The sequence below is a fragment of the Panthera onca genome, chromosome B3, assembly GCF_046562875.1.
Source record: "Panthera onca isolate mPanOnc1 chromosome B3, mPanOnc1 haplotype 2, whole genome shotgun sequence".
Lineage (NCBI taxonomy): Eukaryota > Metazoa > Chordata > Mammalia > Carnivora > Felidae > Panthera > Panthera onca.
In genome coordinates this window covers 120,063,303-120,082,632 of record NC_138344.1, presented here as the reverse complement: position 1 = coordinate 120,082,632, position 19,330 = coordinate 120,063,303, and the positions used below count along the sequence as shown (strand labels likewise).

At 40.3% G+C, this 19,330-nt stretch overlaps 1 protein-coding gene across 17 annotated transcripts in view; it reads right to left on the bottom strand.

The window, feature by feature from the left end:
• Window positions 1–19,330, bottom strand: part of TTLL5 (tubulin tyrosine ligase like 5) — a 286,889-nt gene that overhangs the window by 58,696 nt on the left and 208,863 nt on the right. For 16 of the 17 annotated variants that reach the window (XR_013556016.2, XR_013556017.2, XM_078447986.2 and 13 more), the window contains one exon: window positions 11,208–11,425. Coding sequence is in view for 15 of the 17 variants with exons in the window: in XM_078447986.2 (XP_078304112.2) it covers window positions 11,208–11,425 (218 nt within the window). In the remaining 2 variants the exon portion in view is untranslated. Of the gene's footprint in view, window positions 1–11,207; window positions 11,426–19,330 lie in introns of those variants that run through there. The other variant, XM_078447999.2, reaches the window with a different exon arrangement.

Here is a 19,330-nt window from a genome sequence, read left to right as displayed (position 1 = left end):
TCTTTTAAGCAGGCTACAACCAAACATGTTAAAAAGTATAATTTCTGGATGCCTGGGTGTCTCAGTTGGTTAAGTGTCCAACTCGATCTCAGCTCAGGTCTTGACCTCATGGTTGTGAGTTCAAGTTCTACTTTGGGCTCCACAGTGGATGTGAAGCCTATTTAAAAAAATGCAATTTCATAATCTATCTTTTAATAGAAGAGTATAATCCTGTTAACATTTAGTGTGATTACTCATATAATTGGATATATTTCTACTATCTTAGTTTTTATTTTCCACTTACCATCCTTTTCCTTTGCCTTTTTTTTCTTTTCCTGCCTTCCACTGGACTCAAAAGTTTCTACATTCTCTTCTCTTTCCTTCTGTGGATTTGAAAGCTACAGAGTATATATCAATTATTTAGCTATTTTTTTCTAAGTATAAAATTTAGTTTATTTTTTCCACTTTTTTCCCTTAATATTTCTGTCTTGCCCTTAGAACTTGACACAGACCTGCTATATTTTTGCCATCCACTGAATCCTCTTGGCCCTCAGTCTTGTCTTTGTTGTCCCAAACGTGTTTTATATTTTTAAAAGACCAACAATTATGTTTACAGTCATTAGCATTTATTATCACTTAATAAAAGTCTGGCCCCTCACTGCTTCATGTTATCCAACACTTCTGTGTTCACTTTTATCTTACCCAGTCTTTGCTAGTTCTTCCAGTGAAGGTCATGTGGTATACTCTTAGACTTTGAATATCTCAAATTACTTTTATTTTGGCTTTTCTCTTGAATGACAGTTTAGCTGTGTATAAAATTCTAGACTGAAAGTTTCTTCACCACAACATTCTGAAGCTGTTAGCTCTTGTTTTCTGCCACCTACTATTTCTAAAAGAAGAATGTGGGATTCTGTGTTCCCTTGTGAATTTTCTCTCAAGTAGCATGTAACTCTTCCCTTTATGCTCAGTGTTCTGCAGTTTCACTATGATATGTCTATATGCATTTATTTTGGTACATGGGATGAATATTTTAGCCGAGGACTCACTTATTTCTTCAATTCCAGAGAAGTCTCAGTTATTATTTCTTAAAGCGTAACCTGTCCACCTCTTCCTCAGGTTTCCCTTCTGATACTCTGATCAGAATCACATGTTGTAAGATAAGCCTACCAGATACCGGACCTAACATGTCTGGCTGTTCAAAAATGTTAATTTCATTTCTAAGGAATTCATGTTCCAGTTGTCAGCTTTGTTGGCAATCCTTCTTAGATTCAGATTTACTCATGTGTTTTGCAACTTTAGTTTGTAGGCTTATTCTGAATAGGAATCATTTCTTCCCTTGTCTCTGTATTTGCTCACCCCTCCCTGGCAGAAGTTTTTATAACTGCTTCCACCTAGGGCCCATCACCCTAGTCCAGAACCAGACTTTCCAGTGGTATTTCAGTGCTCTTGCCTCAGTCATATTTAGAAATCCAGGTGAGTTTTGAAACATGAGCAGGTGCAAGGGTGTGTCATTATCCTCCTGACTCTGTAGGCCCACAGCCTCATATAAAGATGTGGCCTCAGGCAATGGGTCCATGTCAGTTTCATCAGTCTCCCATTAGGAGAGCCCACTGCATTCCAATAGTATCTTGGTGCTACTGACATTTTGGACTGGATAATTCTTTGTTGTGGGGAACTATCAGGTGCTTTTCAGGACGTTTACCAGCATCCCTACACTCGATTCATTAGATGCCAATTGAAACCCCTCGCCCCTGCCCAGCTATGGTAATCAAAAATTACTCCAGGCATTGCCAGATGTCTTCTGGGGCCACATCGTCCCCAGCTGAAAAATTACTGTTTTATTGCCAGTTAATGAGCCTGGCTTCTTCGTCTTTCCTCTTGGGTAGGGAGGGAACTTTTAGGCCCCAACATGCTACAGGGGCTGAACTCTGGGCTGTCACTGCCTGCTCCCAAAGCAGAGTTCAGAAAGCTTGGTGTTTCAGCCTCATTCACTGATCCTCAGTTATTTCTGCACATTTGGGAGCCAAGGAGAGGCTCCCTCGTTCTGAAGGTCAGGTAGGTCCTTTGGGTGTTTTTTATCACTGCAGTGTATTTGAAGCAGAAGGAGAGTATTAAGTGTGAACTTATGGAGACAACTTGACTGGGAGTCAGTGTGTCCAAATCTAATCTTTTGTTTTATTTGAAGCTAAGCCCTTGCTTTCAATAGTCATTAGCATTATTAGCATTCAGGATCTCAGAATGTATTTGAATTTCCATAGCCTTGCCAGATAGAGCCAAATCATACTTACGAGTATCAGCTTACTAACAACAAGAATGCAATTTCTTTTAATAGGGCACAGCGGTGGCAGCAGAAATTATAACTGTACCAGCACACATGCACTGGACACTTGATATATGTCAGGACAATACCTGATCTCATTTAATCCTAAGAACAATCCCTCAACGTAGGTAATATTGTACAGATAATGACACAGAGGCTTAGAGATAGCTCCAAATAACAGTCAATTAAATGAAGGCGCTTGGATTCAAATCTAATATGAAATCCTGGGCTGTTAGCAATTGGGCTTTACTGCTCTACTCTACTCTATGCAGTATAAATAAGTAATGATGGGATAATTGCTATTTGGTTATCCCTGACACATACACCTTGATATGCAAACCACATCACCACCACCGCCCCAACCACCGTCTCTAGCACATCTCTGTCTTTACCACTGTCTCCTCTACCACCATCTCCTGTGACCTTGTCATGAATATAAGCCAGATCAGGGTCCAGGGAATACATTTCTCTCTCCGCTCTTAAAGATAAACTTCATGGAAACCGGGCTTGTGTCTGTCCTGTCCACTGGTGTTATTACCAATACTTAGAGCAATGCCCGGCATAATGGACATTCAGTACCTATGTGATAAAAGGGTAAGGACAAGATATCTGTCCCTAGAGGCTGATGAGAAGAACACATATAAAAAGGAAAATTCGACAAGGAAGTAGACGGTAGAGTTAGCTGAAGCTCTTGGCAAAGCTGCATCAAGGTGGTAAATGAAAACCTGATCTTGAATAAAACACAGGACTTAGATTCAAGAGGGCAAAGGGCATGAGGAAGAGGGGATAACATGAGCATGTAAGAACACTATATGGAAGCACGTGTGTGGAGCACACTGTAAGACTGTATAGAAAAGGCTGCAGACAGGATAGAGGACATTTTGCAGAAGGCTTTCCTGTCAGACTAAGGACTCTCAACTTTACCATGTAGGCACCTGGAAGCCTCCAAAGATTTTGGAAAAAAGGTTCAAAGAACTATTTTAGAGATGATATTTAAAAATTGTTTCCTAGGCCTACTCATGTACCCCATTTCTTTAAGAACCAATTTGGATAGTTTAAGATTGCTACCCTGTTCTACTTGGGTGTTCTTTTTATTCAAGAACCAATCTTGATAGTTCATATTTTTGAAAATATTACCTTTCATTCAGTTTTAAAATTTAGTAGCACACAATTATGCAGGGTTCTCATAATTTTCAGTCTCCCCTATATCTACTTTTAAAACATTTTTCTTATTTTTAATTCTCTTCTTTGTCTGGCAGAGCTATGTTTATTTTATCCTTCTCTGTCCCCATATCCCAAACTAAATAAGGTTTTGAATATAACTTTTTTGCTGCTTTTGACTTTATATTGGTTTTCTTCTTGATTTCCTTTGATTTTTTTTTTTTCTTAGCTTTGTTTTATTGACCCTTTTCTAACTTCAAAAGATGGAAGCTTAGTTCAGGTATGACAAACATTAACCACTCATCCTCCCTGCCTGCAGCAGACATTACTAATCTATCAGAGCACTCTTTCTTGCCAGGCTCAGAGAAGTGCTCATAACTCTTGTCAACAAAACACTCTCGGTAATCAGCCAAAGCCAGTATATCAGTTGAAGCCAATCTGCCATTTGTGTCTTCGTTAATTTCTTTTCAATCTTCCTACATTATAACAATGAAAATAACTAATATTACGAATTTACCTTTGAGTACATCTTTGGTTACATTTCAACTTTAAGTTTTGACATATATACTTCTTTTCATTATTTAAAAAAATATTTCCGCTTTAGGGATGCCTAGGTGGCTCAGTCAGTTAAGTGTCCAACTCTTGATCTCGGCTCAGGTCATGACATCAAGGTTTGTGGGTTTGAGCACCATACCAGACTCTGAGCTGAGCATGGAGCCTGCTTGGGATTCATATTCTCTCTCTCTCATTCCCTCTCTCTCAAAACAAATAAACATTAAAAAAATAAAAAATAAAAACTCCAAAATTATTTGGGCATTTTGTATAGACTTTTATTCTAATATCTCATTTTATTGCAAAGTAGTCTGAGAATGAGTCTGTATGCTTCTATTCTTTGAGGATTCAGTTGAAATGTTCCAGTTTTTTAAATATATTGTTTAATGTTTACTTACTTTTGAAAGGGAGAGACAGAGTGCGAGCCGGGGAAGGGCAGATGGGGGCAGGGGGTGACAGAATCCGAAGCAGGCTCCGGGCTCTGAGCTGTCAGCACAGAGCCCGATGTGGGGCTCGAATTTAGGAACTGCAAGATCATGAGGTGAGCAGAAGCCACACACCCAACCAACTGAGCCACCTAGGTACCCCTGTTCTAGTTTTGAAGAATATTCCATGGGAGCTCTGCAGGGCACAAAACTGTGTACCTATTAATTTAATCTCACAATTATGTTGTTCAAAACCCTCATGCCCTTATGTTGGGTCTATTTTGCCTATAATAATGACTATTACTTCTCTTTCTGGAATTTGTTATTTTAGGTGGAATCTACCTTTTATTTCAATATTTTTACCTTTGTACACTTTTCCTCAGAATTTTGAAAGACTTTTTGAAATCTGTCCTCTATTTTACTAATTAAGTTTTCTACAGTGCCCAATTCACTGTGGTTAACCCAATTTTTCACTTAGGTATTTCTCATATCCTCCCTGACCACAGACTGCTTGCTCTCTACATGAGATAGCTTTTTGAAGCTCTACACATCAATGCACTCTATGCTTAACTTTTGTCAAGAATACACATTAGGGATTTTCTAAAATGTTGTTTTTTTGCTTGCTTTAATGGATTTCAGGGGTTGACAGCTCCCCTAAATCTTCTCCATGGAGCTTTCTTTTAAGCTATAGGCCCCAAGATTTTTAAATATTTGCTCACCCTCTGAGAGGAGAGTCTAAGTTTGCCGTTAAAGGCTCATGATCATGGAAGAACTGATACGGATTCTACAAAATCCATAAGATCCTACCCAAATCTTTTAAAAAGGGATTTTCCTATGCAGATAATAAAGAAAAGTGAGAGGTGGGAAATATCCAGCAGTTAGAGTCCCATTTTAACAACCATTTTAATATCCCAGTGGCAGGGATGAGAAGTAAGATTCTAATTTAAATTACCCAAGTATGAATCACCAAGGGAAGGCACATCATTCCATGACTCTCATGTACTTCTCCTCCCCACTGGACCACACACATACCAGCGGCAACTTTTGGTTAGGTGTGGTTACAAGGACCTAGTTCTTTGACTGATGTCATCATCCATGCCAAAAGCAAACCCTAAGATCTCCTAATGCCACTACTGAGGTCCACATGCTGAGGGCTTGTGGAGGAAAGAGTCTAAGTGGCAGGCTCCTTGACTAGCCCTCCCTTCTCCCACTTCCAGGCCCTGCCCCTTAGAGTGAGAGGGTGTTATCAGTGGGTTCCAAGCCTCTCACCCATTTCCTACACTTCACTCTCATAAGGAAGAGAGTATATAAAAGCCTTTAGTAGTGTTCTTCAATTCAATCCTTTTCATGCTACATTTACCACAAATTCTCTCCACACTTTAGTATGAGTGGTAATAATTCTTCCTCCTTTTGAGTATTTCAGTGGTCACTTAAGTGGTAAAATTGGTGTGGAAACGGAGGGGAGTGAGCTCCTAAGTGCTTACTTTGCATTCTCCCAAAGGCAATTTTTTAGGACGATTAACCTATCATTTGCTATACAGAATGGATGTGAATGGGTTGGTGGGGGTCTTTCAAATCGGTGGTCTACTGGGAAGAGTCTGTGGTTGGCGCACAGTAGGTGACACAGATTCGGCTTTAGCTCTGCCACTGACTAGCTGTGTGCCTTGCTACACTCATAGCCTTGCACTATGCCTGCAATCTTATATCTTTCAGCACTAAAAGCCTATCATTATATATTTTGGAAATGCATAATTTAGAGAATCCTGTATTTAAGGATGGGAACGCCACAGATTCAATCATATTTCTTGAAACTATGCATAAGTAAAAAGGCTAAAAGGCTGATAGAAGACACGACATCTTGTATCCTCACATCAAGAACCTATTTTTGGACCATTATAACTGCTCATCACTTTGCCTCATGTTAATGACTCATATGTTAAAAAGATACAGCAAATAATCCAGTGAAGAAATGGGCAAAAGACATGAATAGACACTTTTCTAAAGAAGACATCCAGATGGCTAACAGATACATGAAAACATGCTCAACATCACCCATCATCAGGGAAATACAAATCAAAGCCACAATGATATACCATCTCACACCTGTCAGAATGGCTAAAATTAACAACTCAGGCAACAACAGATGTTGGCGAGGATGCGGACAAAGAGGAACCCTTTTGCACTGCTGGTGGGAATGCAAACTGGAGCAGCCAGTCTAGAAAACAGTATGGAGGTTCCCTCCAAAATTGAAGACAGAACTACCCTATGACCCAGCAATTGCACTGCTAGGTATTTATCCAAAGGATGTAGGTGTGGCGTTTTGAAGGGGCACATGCATCCCAATATTTACACCAATGCTATCAATGATAGCCAAAGTATGGAAAGAGTCCAATGTCCATCGACAGACGAATGGATAAAGAATATGTATGTATGTATATATATATATATATATATATATATATATATATATATATATACACACACACACACACACACACACACACACACACACACATACATACAATGGAATATTGCTCAGCAATCAAAAAGAATGAAATCTTGCCATTTGCAATAACATGGATGGAACTAGAGTGTATTACACTAAGTGAAATAAGTTAGCCAGAGAAAGACAAATATCATATGACTTCACTCATATGTGGAATTTAAGATACAAAACAGATGAGCATAAAGGAAGGGAAGCAAAAATCATATAAAAATAGGGAGGGAGAAAAACATAAGAGACTCTTAAGTACAGAGGACAAACTGACGGTCGCTAGAGGAGTTGTGGGTGGGGGGACGGGCTAAATGGGCAAGGGGCATTAGGAAGGACACTTACTGGGATGAGCACTAGGTGTTATATGTAGGGGATGAATCGCTGGATTTTACTCCTGAAATCATTATTGCACTATATGTTAACTAACTTGGAAGTAAATGACAAAAAACAAAAACAGAAACAAAAAAAACCAATGACTACAATAAATATTTAAAGTAAATATTCAATAATAAAAAAAAAGATACAGCATATTTTTTAAACCTGACCCTTATTTTTATATGTGTCTGACGTTAATCTCTGAGCATCTTTCATCGTATTGCTAATATCACACATGCTCAGGTCACATGAACTGGTACCGGTCTGCCCACACTGCTGGGCTCCTGGCCTCTCTCCTCCCTTCCTAATGCCCAGTAGCCATTAACAAACACCACTGTCCTGGGTGCTGACACAGAACAAGCAGTTACCTTCAATTTCCACTGAGGTCACCCTGCTGTAGAATATCCTAAAACCTAGGCAAGGAAAGGTAATCTCAGCTATTGAAAGAAAAGCACTTTAGTTAAGCCCTGGTGTTTCTTTCGTAGTTTTTTTCTTCAGAGAAGCCCCAGGTACAACAGCTTTGACTCTGCCCTTCCGAAGTTATCTCTAGTCTGTGAGTTTTGCCCATGACCCTGGCAAATTTTAATCTCCTTAGGTTTCTTTCTCCATGTTCCTGGAGAGTATGAGTCTGGCTCTGAGGAAAAGGTCATTTACAAGGAAGACACAGTTCATATGCATGTAGTTGTTCCTAGGCTGTCATTCCTCTTAGTTCAGCTGACTGTTTGGAAGAAATACCACAAATAGTTTTAAAAGGAGGATCTGAAGTGGGTACTAAATTATGAAGTGTTGCAAACACTAGAGAGGAAAATCAAGAAAGGCTATTGGCACTACGGAAAGGGTAAAAAAAAAAAAAAAAAATCTAAATCCTCCTCTCCACAGAATTGACAAATGAGATTTAGCTAAAGGAAATATAAATATATGAATTTGAGGACTATAACAAAGAACTTGTGGGCCAAGAGGGGATGAGGAAATGGCTGTAAAGCAACAAGATTAAAAAAGAAATGTGCTCATAAAAAGCTTTCAATGGAATAGACAGAAAACCAGTTATTTTGGTTAATTATTCAGTGGGGACAGTGGTTTTGTTTTACAGATGGGAAACTGAAACCTTTAGAGGGAAAGTGACTTCAATATTATCATAAAGAAATAGGACCCCACTGTTCTGATTCTCAACTCCCTTTGCACCAACTCCAAATGACATTCCATCTTTTATGTTCTATTGTTCTCTAAACTCAACCCTCTAGGATGTGGAAACTTTGATGCTCTTGGAAATTGCTTCTATATTTGTCCAATGCCAACTTCTGTGCTAGGAGAAGTTTGAAGTTCAACCCCAAAACACAGGGCTTGGCGCAGTCAAAAGCTCATTACAACTTCTCATTAGTTGTGTCTCTTGGGGCAACTATGGCATTCCCGAGTGTGACTCAGTATCACCACTCATAACTGATGGTTCCTGATTAATCTGAACGGAGCCAGAATAAAGGCCAAAATGAGCTCCTAGCAAATGAAGCAACATATCTTGCAAGACGAAAGTAAAAAGTTATATGAAAATTTCCTGAAATGACATCCCAGTATTAACCTAAATGATAACAGTATAACACCTAACACTTATTTAGCATACATTATGTACCAGGCATGATATTTGTGCTTGACATTAATTCATTTGTTCCTCTTGATAACCCCATGAGGCAAGTACTATTATTACTCCCATTTTAAATAGGAAACGAAGTCACATAAATGTTAAGTAACTTGCTAGGCTGGCTAGGAACATGAATTACTTTAGAACATAAGAATATATCGACTGATACTCAAGGATCTGTGAAAGGTTTCTCTAGATTAACTATAACTTCATCAAGGGGCACCTGGGGGACTCAGTCGGTTAAGCATCCGACTTTGGCTCAGGTCATGATCTCACAGTTCATGGGTTGAGCCTCACGTCGGGCTCTGTGCTGACAGCTCAGAGCCTGGAGCCTGCTTCGGATTCTGTGCCCCCTTCTCTCTCTCTCTCTCTGCTCCTCTACTGCTCGCGCTAGGTATCTCTCTGACTCTCAAAAATGAATAAATGTTAAAAAAAAATAATAATAACTTCATCAATCCAAATAAAGTATGGAGTTTAGTTCTTAATAACGTATCAATGACAGTTTCTCAGGATGGTACCTTCTTCAAATGCACCATGGCAATAAATGATGTTAACAATGGGGAAAATGGGGTGTTTCTATCTTTGTGTGTTCTGTCTTTACAATTTTTCTGTAAATCTAAAATTATTATAAAATAAAAAGGTTAGTTAAAGAAAAAAAAACCTTTATGTGAATACTTCTTAGAGGGAACTTTTCATTGGGTCAGGTCAAATAAGAACAATGCCATTCCTTTTCCTAAAAGTCAGAAGACTATTGAAGACAGTGGGGCTCCCCACGACACTGTACATTATACACGTTAAGTGAAGGAACGTCAAGGTCTCCATTAGTACTAACTTACTTAGCTTCAGAGACTTGTGCTAGAATTTTAAAGGCAAATTGGAAACTATTTCCTGGAACAACGCCTTACAGCATGCCTTTTGATACTTGGATTATATTTCTTAAATTCTGAAGAAATCTTGCTTTTTTTCCCCCCTTCTGTGCATTTTTGGTGCTGAGCTGTTTCCGGTTTTCCCACACTCCTGCCTGTCAGAGAGAAGAAACCACAAAAATGCAGCAAAGTTTGTCCATAGAGCCGCAATTTCATCTCAAAAGGCTGAAGAGTTCTCCTGCCAGCACTGAGTTCAGGGCGGCAAATGGTCCTGCTGCCTGCTGACAAGGCCCCCTCCCTACCAGCAGACGAGCCGGCCCCAGTGGGCCACCACGGGCCAGCTCAGGGTACTGGCAATACTCAGAGGATCCACAAACAAGGCGCATACTGGCAAATTCAACATGCACATCCGGCTCGCTGATTCTCCTACCTGAGGGCTTCCTGAACCCGAGGAAGAGAGCATGATTCTAGAATGTTTATGATGGTAATTAAGGTTCACTGAGTTCCTCTGTGTGCTAGTCTTGCTCTAGATGTTCTACATGCAAAGTATTACATGCATTAACTCTGCTAGTATTTATCAACATTCTGTGAAGCAGATCCTCTTTATTATCTCCGCTTCACAAATGAGGAGACTGAGGCTAACTGATTAAGTAACTTGCAACCGACCAAAGGTCTTCAGTTACTAAACAGTTAGTGCGTGAGGGTGTGAGTACAGGCAGTCTGGCTCCGGAGCTACACCCTTGAGGGCTCACTTCTACTCTTTCCAGGCTGAAGAGCCATACAGCTTCCTTCTCACTGTGCTCTTGGCCTTCAACCACAAACTGCCCCTTCCTAACCCCCTCAATGAAATCCCAATCCAGTGTCTTCCCATTCAAATCCCTAGGAGTGAACAACGAATACAGGTGTATGGGGGGGGGGGGGGCGGGGAAGAGAGGGGGAAGGCATACAGAATTTTAGATGAAATTGAAAAAATCTGACTCTTTAGAAAGACCAGGAAAAAAACACATCAGGAAGAAGTTTGCATTTCCTTTCTCCAAACCCACGGTTCAGCACTGTTACCCAGTGCACTGTCTGATGGTAGCTCCTGCCAGAGGCTGGAAGACTTAGTCACTGGCAGTGACCTTGAACCCCGCCATCAGCGCTCATCACAATCCCCGGAGAACCTAAGAGCAGCACCTGCCCCTCCCACAGGGTACACAGCCCAAACTTCAGCATGGTCCACTAGTTCCCCAGGTGACTCTCAGCCCAGGCTGAGAACCAGAGTTAACTTTCAGTCCCCATCAGGTGTTCTTGTCTTCTGTACAGTACCAACTATTTTGAAGGCCTCATAAACGAAGAGTACTCTTAGCACAGAATGGATACGACTCAGAAGAAACTGAACAGGAGATTAAGGAAAACTTACTTGGAGGCCTTCTGGGAGGTCATCTTCCTGAGGACTTGTTTGTGATTGGCTGGGGGCTTGGGGACCAGCGAGGAGGAAGAACTTGGAGCCAGCACCACTTTTTGCGGCAGAGCGGCTGGCTTCTGGCCACTAGCTGTGGCACTTGAAATTCTGCAAGCTGCACCATTATTTATTGTCCATAAATTGGAGTTAGGTAGTGTCTGGCTGCCAAAGATGGCCTACAAGGAAGAGAAAAAGAAAGGTCGTTGGAGATGTCCTTCATAAGCCATTTGCTATAAATGAGTAACTGGGTTGTAATCCTGAAGTGGGACAAAAGGAAAAGGGAGATTGCTAAAGTAATTTTTTAGGAAAAATTTCTCTAATACTGCCAGTGTAGGTCCAGATTCAGAGAATGGAGAGGTCTGGAAGGAGAGAGTTGAAACGGTCTTGTTGAAAGTACACTGTGCTGGGAATCAGGGCATATGGGTACTATGTATTATCCATCTGTGGAAATTAGAAAAGCGTCTGGTCTCTCTGTCTTCGTTTCCTTCACTGTTAAGTTCAACAGATATTTAATGAATGTCTCCTACTGGGTGTCAAAGTACTAGAAATAAAGCACAGGAACAAAAGTGGCTTGAAGCTTGACTCAATTCCAGCCCACTCAGAGAACTCAGAACTCTTCTAGAAGGTGTGCACATATGAGGAGTGGGTAGAAGCCAGTGTGGCAAGGGCATGTTGAGCAGAGAGGTGGAGACAGGAGGCTGGAACAGAACAGCCAGACCATGTGTGGCCTTGAGGACTCTTTGCAGAATTCTTTAACACCTCATTGACTTAAGGATTAACATAAGACTTTACATTTTAAAATGCTTTCAAAGTAAAATCACTACCTGAATGCTAGTTACTGTATGAATATAAGATCAATACAAATGTGTATTTGCTTAGAGGGTAAGCCTACCGATCAATAAAGACCTAAAAATCACCATCTAAATGTCACAAACACCAACATATGTCTGTAGTTAGGATGTAAAGGTATACTTTCTCAAGTAGATGCTTAAAAAATGCTTATAACTTATTTACCTCATTAGCAATTGGTGTTTCCTTTGGGGGAGGCCACAAATTTTGCTATTGATCATTCCATACTATTAACACTGCTTTCAATATGCATGCGTTACAAAAGCTTTAAATGTGAAATAATATTAAGAGAAAATATACAATTGGCAAAATACAGAAGGTTTTTTTATTAAAAAGATTTCTGGCAATTGATTTCCATCAGAAGACACTGCATTTAAAGAGACATGGAGAAATGTCATTTCCTTCTGGCCAGGCCAAAAGGGTAAGATCAGAAGCTCTTAGGAAGCATTCACCTTAGAGACAGACTTTATTAATATTATTTTTGTCTTTTATGACTTTCATGCTTTAAGATATAAAAAAATATAAATTGGGTAGCTTTAGCAAAATGTTAACCAACCCTTCTACACTCATGCCTTGGAATGTCCCATTTCAGGGAAATATGTCCAAAGGTCCTGGGCTAGGCAGGTCTGAGAGGGATCAGAGACTCTTGTGCAGAGTAAATGTGTTTGGCAGGCTTAACAAAGAACAAAGCAATTTCAGAAGTAGAGGGTTACAGCATTTTCAAATGGACCATTCGGACTGAGATGTTCTTCATCTCTGCAAACCATGCAAAGGGGAACCCGAAGAGCTCTTCCCTCACCTCCAACTCTGAACGGAAGAAGGGGAACAAAGGAAGACCCAAGCCCATGGGCCAAGCCAGGAGGGAGGCGTTGGGGGGTGTATACATGTGGGAAGGTCTTCAGATGGTCCAAGAGGGCCCAGGAACCCTGATTCTGCTCCAGCAAGCCTTCTGAGGACAAGTAACCGTAGGGTACAGCAAGACAGACTCAAAAACAAATCTATTCCTTTCAAACACCATTTCCATATCTGAGGGTCTCAATATCTGTGGGAGAGACTCAACTAAAAGGAAGGAAGGAGGCAGGAGAGGGTTACTGTCAGTTTATTTTCACTACTACATCCCTACACACGACCTTAGATTGAAGAGTGAAAGTTGCCCCTTTCAGAATGGGGAGGAGACTAGAAATCCGAAGCAGGGCTGAAGAGCTCTATAGCAGCCGTCCATGAACAAATTCACTGGATGAGTAGCTGAGAAAGAAAAGCCACTGTTAGCAAAGGGCTCTTGGAAATAAAAATATTCCTTATTGAGCGTGATTTTTCGTGTTGTAAAGGAACTGCCATCAGAAAAAAAAATCCATTCAATACATGTTGCTGTGGTGACAACTTAACCATATTTTCAAGATCACTGAGGTTTTTTTCTTTTGTTAAAAAGTCTTGCTGGGACTTCTAAATACAAACAAAAAATGAATGAAAAGAGCAAGATCAGAACGGTGTGAGTGTAGTAAGCTCCTATTTGTGTAAAAAAGGAAAAAGAATATACACAACCATACACACAGACACACAAAACACACAGAAACACACACACATACACAGAAGGTTGATATGTGCATAGAATAATTCTGAAAGGGTACACAAAAAACTAGGAACCTCCATGGAGAAGAACCGGTTAGCTAGGGGTCCAGGAAAGAGGGAAACTAATTGTTCACTACATATCATTTATAACCTTTTGAATTTTGTACCATCCATACGTAGTTATTTATTACAAAAATTAATCATTCAAGGGTAAAAAAAAAAAAAAAAGTCAAGTTCTCCTAAGACTTAAGCAGGTAACAAAGTTAACTCTGGGTACTAGTCAAAGTATCCAAATGGCGCCCTAGTTTTAACCAGGTGGGTACAGGACTCAGCATTAGACGGGGCTGAAGGAGTTCACTGTTCAACACTTATTATGCCTACAAATCCAGATTTGGTCATCAGTGAAAGGCAGAGACTCAGGTAAGAGAAGAACAGCATGGCTTTGCAGCCAAACGTGCCTGGGCTCAAATGTAGCCTCTGGCAGTTATAAACAGTGACCTTTTCAAGTTAGCGAACTTCTCTGACCTTCAGCTTCCTCACAGGCAATTACAGTTACTTTGCTGGATTATTGGGGGTAAATGAAGATCCCCCATATGTCAATATCACCCAGGCATTCAATAAAGGATTCCTGAAGTAGACCAAATACCAGGCGCATTGTAGACCTTTGGCAAACACTCCATTCCTTCCCAAACTCCCACCTCCATTTGCTGAGGATCCGAAGGATGGGATGGCATGCAGGTCTGCCTCTGTAGGGTCTGTGAATGGCAGCTGGCTGGGCATTTTTCAACATACTTTTCTAGTCTTACGATGATGCTCACTAGCTGTGAAAGCAAACGCTTAAAATGAAAACATATGTTTAGGTTCCCCAGATCATATTTACTCAATTTTCTCTGGCAGGAATAATCTTTTCCTCTTCTGAATGCTTGTAACAATTTATTTGTGTGTGTCTTATCACATTTAGCTCATTCTACCTTGCGTTACAGCCACTGATATGTGTACTTTTCTCTCCTTCTGGACATTGCACACTGCAGATGGCTGAATGACATCTGATTAATTTTTTTTTCATGCACAGTGCCTAGTAGAATGCCTTGTGCATAACAGGCGCTTAATAAATTTTACCCCATGAATGAAAGTAAGAAAACTCGTAACTACTACTCATTTTTATTTTTTTTTTTAGTAACAACCAAATTCCCATGCAAAAAAATAGTCAAGTCTGTGTTTCTACAGAGATGTAATCTTGTAATAGGACCATTGTCTGGACTTTGAATAGTGCCTAGTGTGTTATCTGTGATCAACTTATACTTAGCCACAAAATGTAAGCAAGACTTTCTGTAGATCCCAAACAAAAATAAATTCATCTTCCTAGATGCAAATTTTGTGGCAGGATCTTAGATGCAAATTTTGTGGCAAATTTTGTGGCAGGACACCAACGTTCGTTAGTGATAAGAACAGTTTTTACCTCAAATAACAAAATAGAAGAAATTAAGAGGATTTTTTGCTTAGGAGACTGTCACTTGCCTGGATACTAATACTTCTTTCTTTCTTCCTAATAATACTGCCCCAATTTTTGTTTGGGTAATGATGTGTGTCCACTTAAAAAAAAACCATATTTCCCAATCTCTCCTGTACTTAGAAATAACCATGTGCACCTTCCGGGAAAGCTCTTTAAAGGGGGCAAACTGGGTTAGGACACAATTTTTGCCCTTTACTGTTCTTCCTCCCATCCGGAACATGGATATCCAGCTAGCATCAGGTGGACAGGCCTTGGGTGGAAGTCACTTGCTAAGGATTGTAAAGGATAAAGACAAGAGAAGCATGGGCTCATGACAGTACCATAGAGTTCAGGAGAGCCTAACTCTAGATTTCTGATTATATGGGGGAAAAGAAAAATTCTAATTTGTTAAGCTATGGTGGCATAGGGCAGAAGGGAGGGTCTGCTAAATGCAGCGAAACGGACGCCTGAACTGAGATATAATCCTCAATCTACCAATAAGTCCAGCTTGTTTAAGCCTTAATATAATGCAAATGTACTGCATCTCAAAAAAGCAGACACTCTTCCCAAATACAGTAAAGCAGCTTCTAGGTTCTCAGCTATTTAGTCATCACACTCTAATATACCAAATGGACAATGAAATCACAATTCTGTACTGTCCAAACTTCCCAAGAGTCAGTAATGTAGACAAGTTCCCAGGTATTTCACCAAAGCCAAGGCTAAGTGTAATGAGATTAAAGCAATCAAATTTGATAAAGAAACCCACAAAAATACTCAGGCAATGTTAAAAAGCAGATATATAAATGAATTCATTAGACTATTGGCAGAAATCAGCCTCTCATACCATGTATTGGCTCCAGTCCTACAACTCCATCAACAATAGATTATGTGAATTGTTTTGTCCTGATATTCATTCATAAATGGATAGAAGAATAGATAAAGTTCTCTCCACATAAATTCTAAGAAATGTGAGTCTGGATATACAATGTTAGCACTCTGCACTTGCGGGTTAACAGCCCAGGGAATGGGCTACACCGTCATCAGTCAATGTCTTGGGAATGTGAGAGCTGTGTAAGCACTGGCCTCCACTCAAGACCTGGTCAACATATACAAGACTTTTGCTTCTTTATTGGGTGTGGGAAACAGCCATGCTTCAGTAAGGAGACTCAGAGAAAACCACAGTTTGAGGGTTGGCTTGGCCCCAGGCCAAAGATTGGAAAGGCCCTCCTTCTCCCACAACAGAAGGGTACTCGTGGGTGGGAAGGAGGAATTTCTGATAGACAGAACACAGACTGCAACTTGGAAGGTTATGGGGAAGCAAGATCTGGGCTCTCTTACTAGAAAGATAATACTGTTCAGAGATTAAATTCTGGGAGGTTTTTTTTTTTTTTTTTTTTAAATTCCATCCAGTAAAACACTTCTTTTTGTCTTTACTTGGGCTTATTGGTGATGGAGTGGAGCTAGATAGCTCTTTGTAGTGAAGTAACTCTCTACATTCACTTTTCTTTTAATTAAGGGAGATAAAGTTGGGAAATGTTAACCTTAACCTCAATGGGTTAGTGTCTTTTTGTACCCCTTTTACTTTGGTTCCATAAAAGCAAACATTTTTATGCATTAGTCTCCCCACCGAGTTTCATCCCAACTTGGATTAAGTTCCCATTACATAGTACACAAAACTGCTTCTAGAATGTTGCTCTCTGGCGGCTCAAGTACTGGGATGGTGTATCTTCCTGAGCATGTAAGATGCTGATCACTCACCTGACCACAACCAGTCAAGAGCTGTTCAAGGCAAAGAACACACTGTGTCATTTGTGCAATCATGTGATGTTGTAAAAAGCTGGGGGCCAAGGTGAGGGTGAGGGTAGCTGTTTCTATTTTAGCAAAAGCAAGCTTCCAAAAAGCCTTTGTCTCACATTGTATGGAGTTCTTGGCTGTCTTCCATTCACAGTGTTTGTCAGCTGGGACAAGACCGGGGGCCAAGCAAGAGGAGCCGAGCAAGAGGAACAGAGTACAACATCTGGTACTGCTGAGAAGGCAGGGGGCAGTGCTGTATGTAACCCTCACAGGGATGGGGCAGAAACCAGAAGATGCTACTGTTCATACGGAGAGAGGCTGGCGACACAAATACCCGAGATCGAGCTTCGTACCTGAGATCGAGCTTTGAGTGGCCAAAGGTACTGGACAGCCTCTGGAATTTCCTCATTTCTTAAATCAATAAAGAGGCTCTGTTTCCTTTAGCAATTAAGACAGAAGGCTCTTACTAATTCAAATGATCTACTCTCAAGGATGTGTCTACAGCTGCTTACCTGGACAGAACAATTTATTCACCAACCGACAAAAACCATTGTGTTTCAGGCAATTTCTAAGTCAACTGTACTTGCACATGTGGGAAACCATGCTGGTCCTTAACAGATACTTAGATATACTCTCTGTCATCCAATAAAACCAAAGATTCTAGCAGTAGTCTCTGAGTTGGCGTTTCAATAGAATCAAGACAAGTGAACAGATCTTGGGTGAGGTGTGTGTTACGACGAAGAAGTCCGACCATGAGGCAGCTGGTTAAGGCCAGGGATGCGGTCCATGACTAGAAAACCCAGTGAAATTAAATAAATTAAGTAGCCTTAAGACATCACACAGATAACCTTCTCTCACTAGCAGCCCCCCACTTCCACTCTAACCACAGAACCCATTAGTCCTACATTGGTAGAGGCTCATATTCTGATGGCAAATTTAGACTCGTGGCTGTGGATTCTGCTTTGCTTTCTATTTTTTTCTCCTTCAATGCCCAGCAATATTTGAACACTGGTCACACACACTCACAGAAGGTTGGCAGCCGAAGGGTTTTTGTCTTTTTTTTTTTGAAACATATTAATTTATTTTTTCTTAAATGTTTTTTTTATTTATTTTTGAGAGAGACGGCGTGCAAGCAGGGAAGGCACGGGACGATGGGGTGCAGGGGGGGTGGGGCGGACAGAGGATCTGAGTGGGCTCTGCACTGACAGCAAAGAGCACGACGTGGGGCTCGAACTCAGGAACCGTGAGATTGTGACCTGCGCCAAAGTTGGACATTCAACTGACTAAGCTACCTAGCTACCCCCCGTGTTAATTTCCTTAATACATGTTCATTAGAAAAAGGAAAACATTTTGAAAGTCATTTCAAATTCCACTCTCAGAGATAACCTCTGGTAACATTTATACTTTTTTTCTGTGTATATATGAAGTTATTTTACACACACACACACACACACACACACGTGCGCGCGTATTTCTGTGGGCTTGCAAAAATAGGATTATACGGTACCTGATGTTTTGGAGACCTTTTTTTTCATTCAAATATCTAACTTGAGCATATCTTCATATCTACGAGGGTAGATTTCAATCACTGTTTTAAATGGCTGCATATTTTCTATGATAGTTTATCATAATTACTTAACCACCCAACAGTAGACTACTATAAACTGACACAGTGTAATACAAACCTATATTTGTGTTCATAAGAGAGATCTAAGTGGGGGGAAAAGTAGGCCCCCCAAAATGTTACACTTCTGTTTTGAAACTACACACACATACACCTATGCAGGTTGTCACCAGTCTGTTCTGTTCTGCTATTTAAGAACGGTGCTCTGACAAACATCATGTCATTTGTATCTTTTTGCATGTGCTGGATCATTTCCTTAAAATAATTTCCTTGAAGTAGAATAGCTAGCTCAGAAGGCTGCTGTTTCTGTTTTAAATCTTTTTTATGTATATTTTCAAACTACCCCCTGGTAAGACTGTGCCAATTATATTTCCATCAGTCTGTTTGAGAGGATGATAATTTCCTTATCTTTCCTTGATTACTGGGAAGAAACAGCATGTGTCCCATGAAAAGGTGGCTCATAATTTGATCCTAATGCTGTTCTTTTTCTTTCTTTTTAGAAGATATTTATGCCTTCAGACAAATATGCTAAAAATCTACACAGATATCATTCTCTTTTAAAAATTAAAAAAAAATTTTAATGTTTATTTATTTTTGAGAGATAGAGAGAGACAGAGGGTGAGTGGGGAAGGGGCAGAGAGAGGGAGAGACAGAATCTGAAGCAGGCTCCAGGCTCTGAGCTGTCAGCACAGAGCCTGATGTGGGGCTCGAACCCATGAGCCATGAGATCATGACCTGAGCTGAAGTCAGATG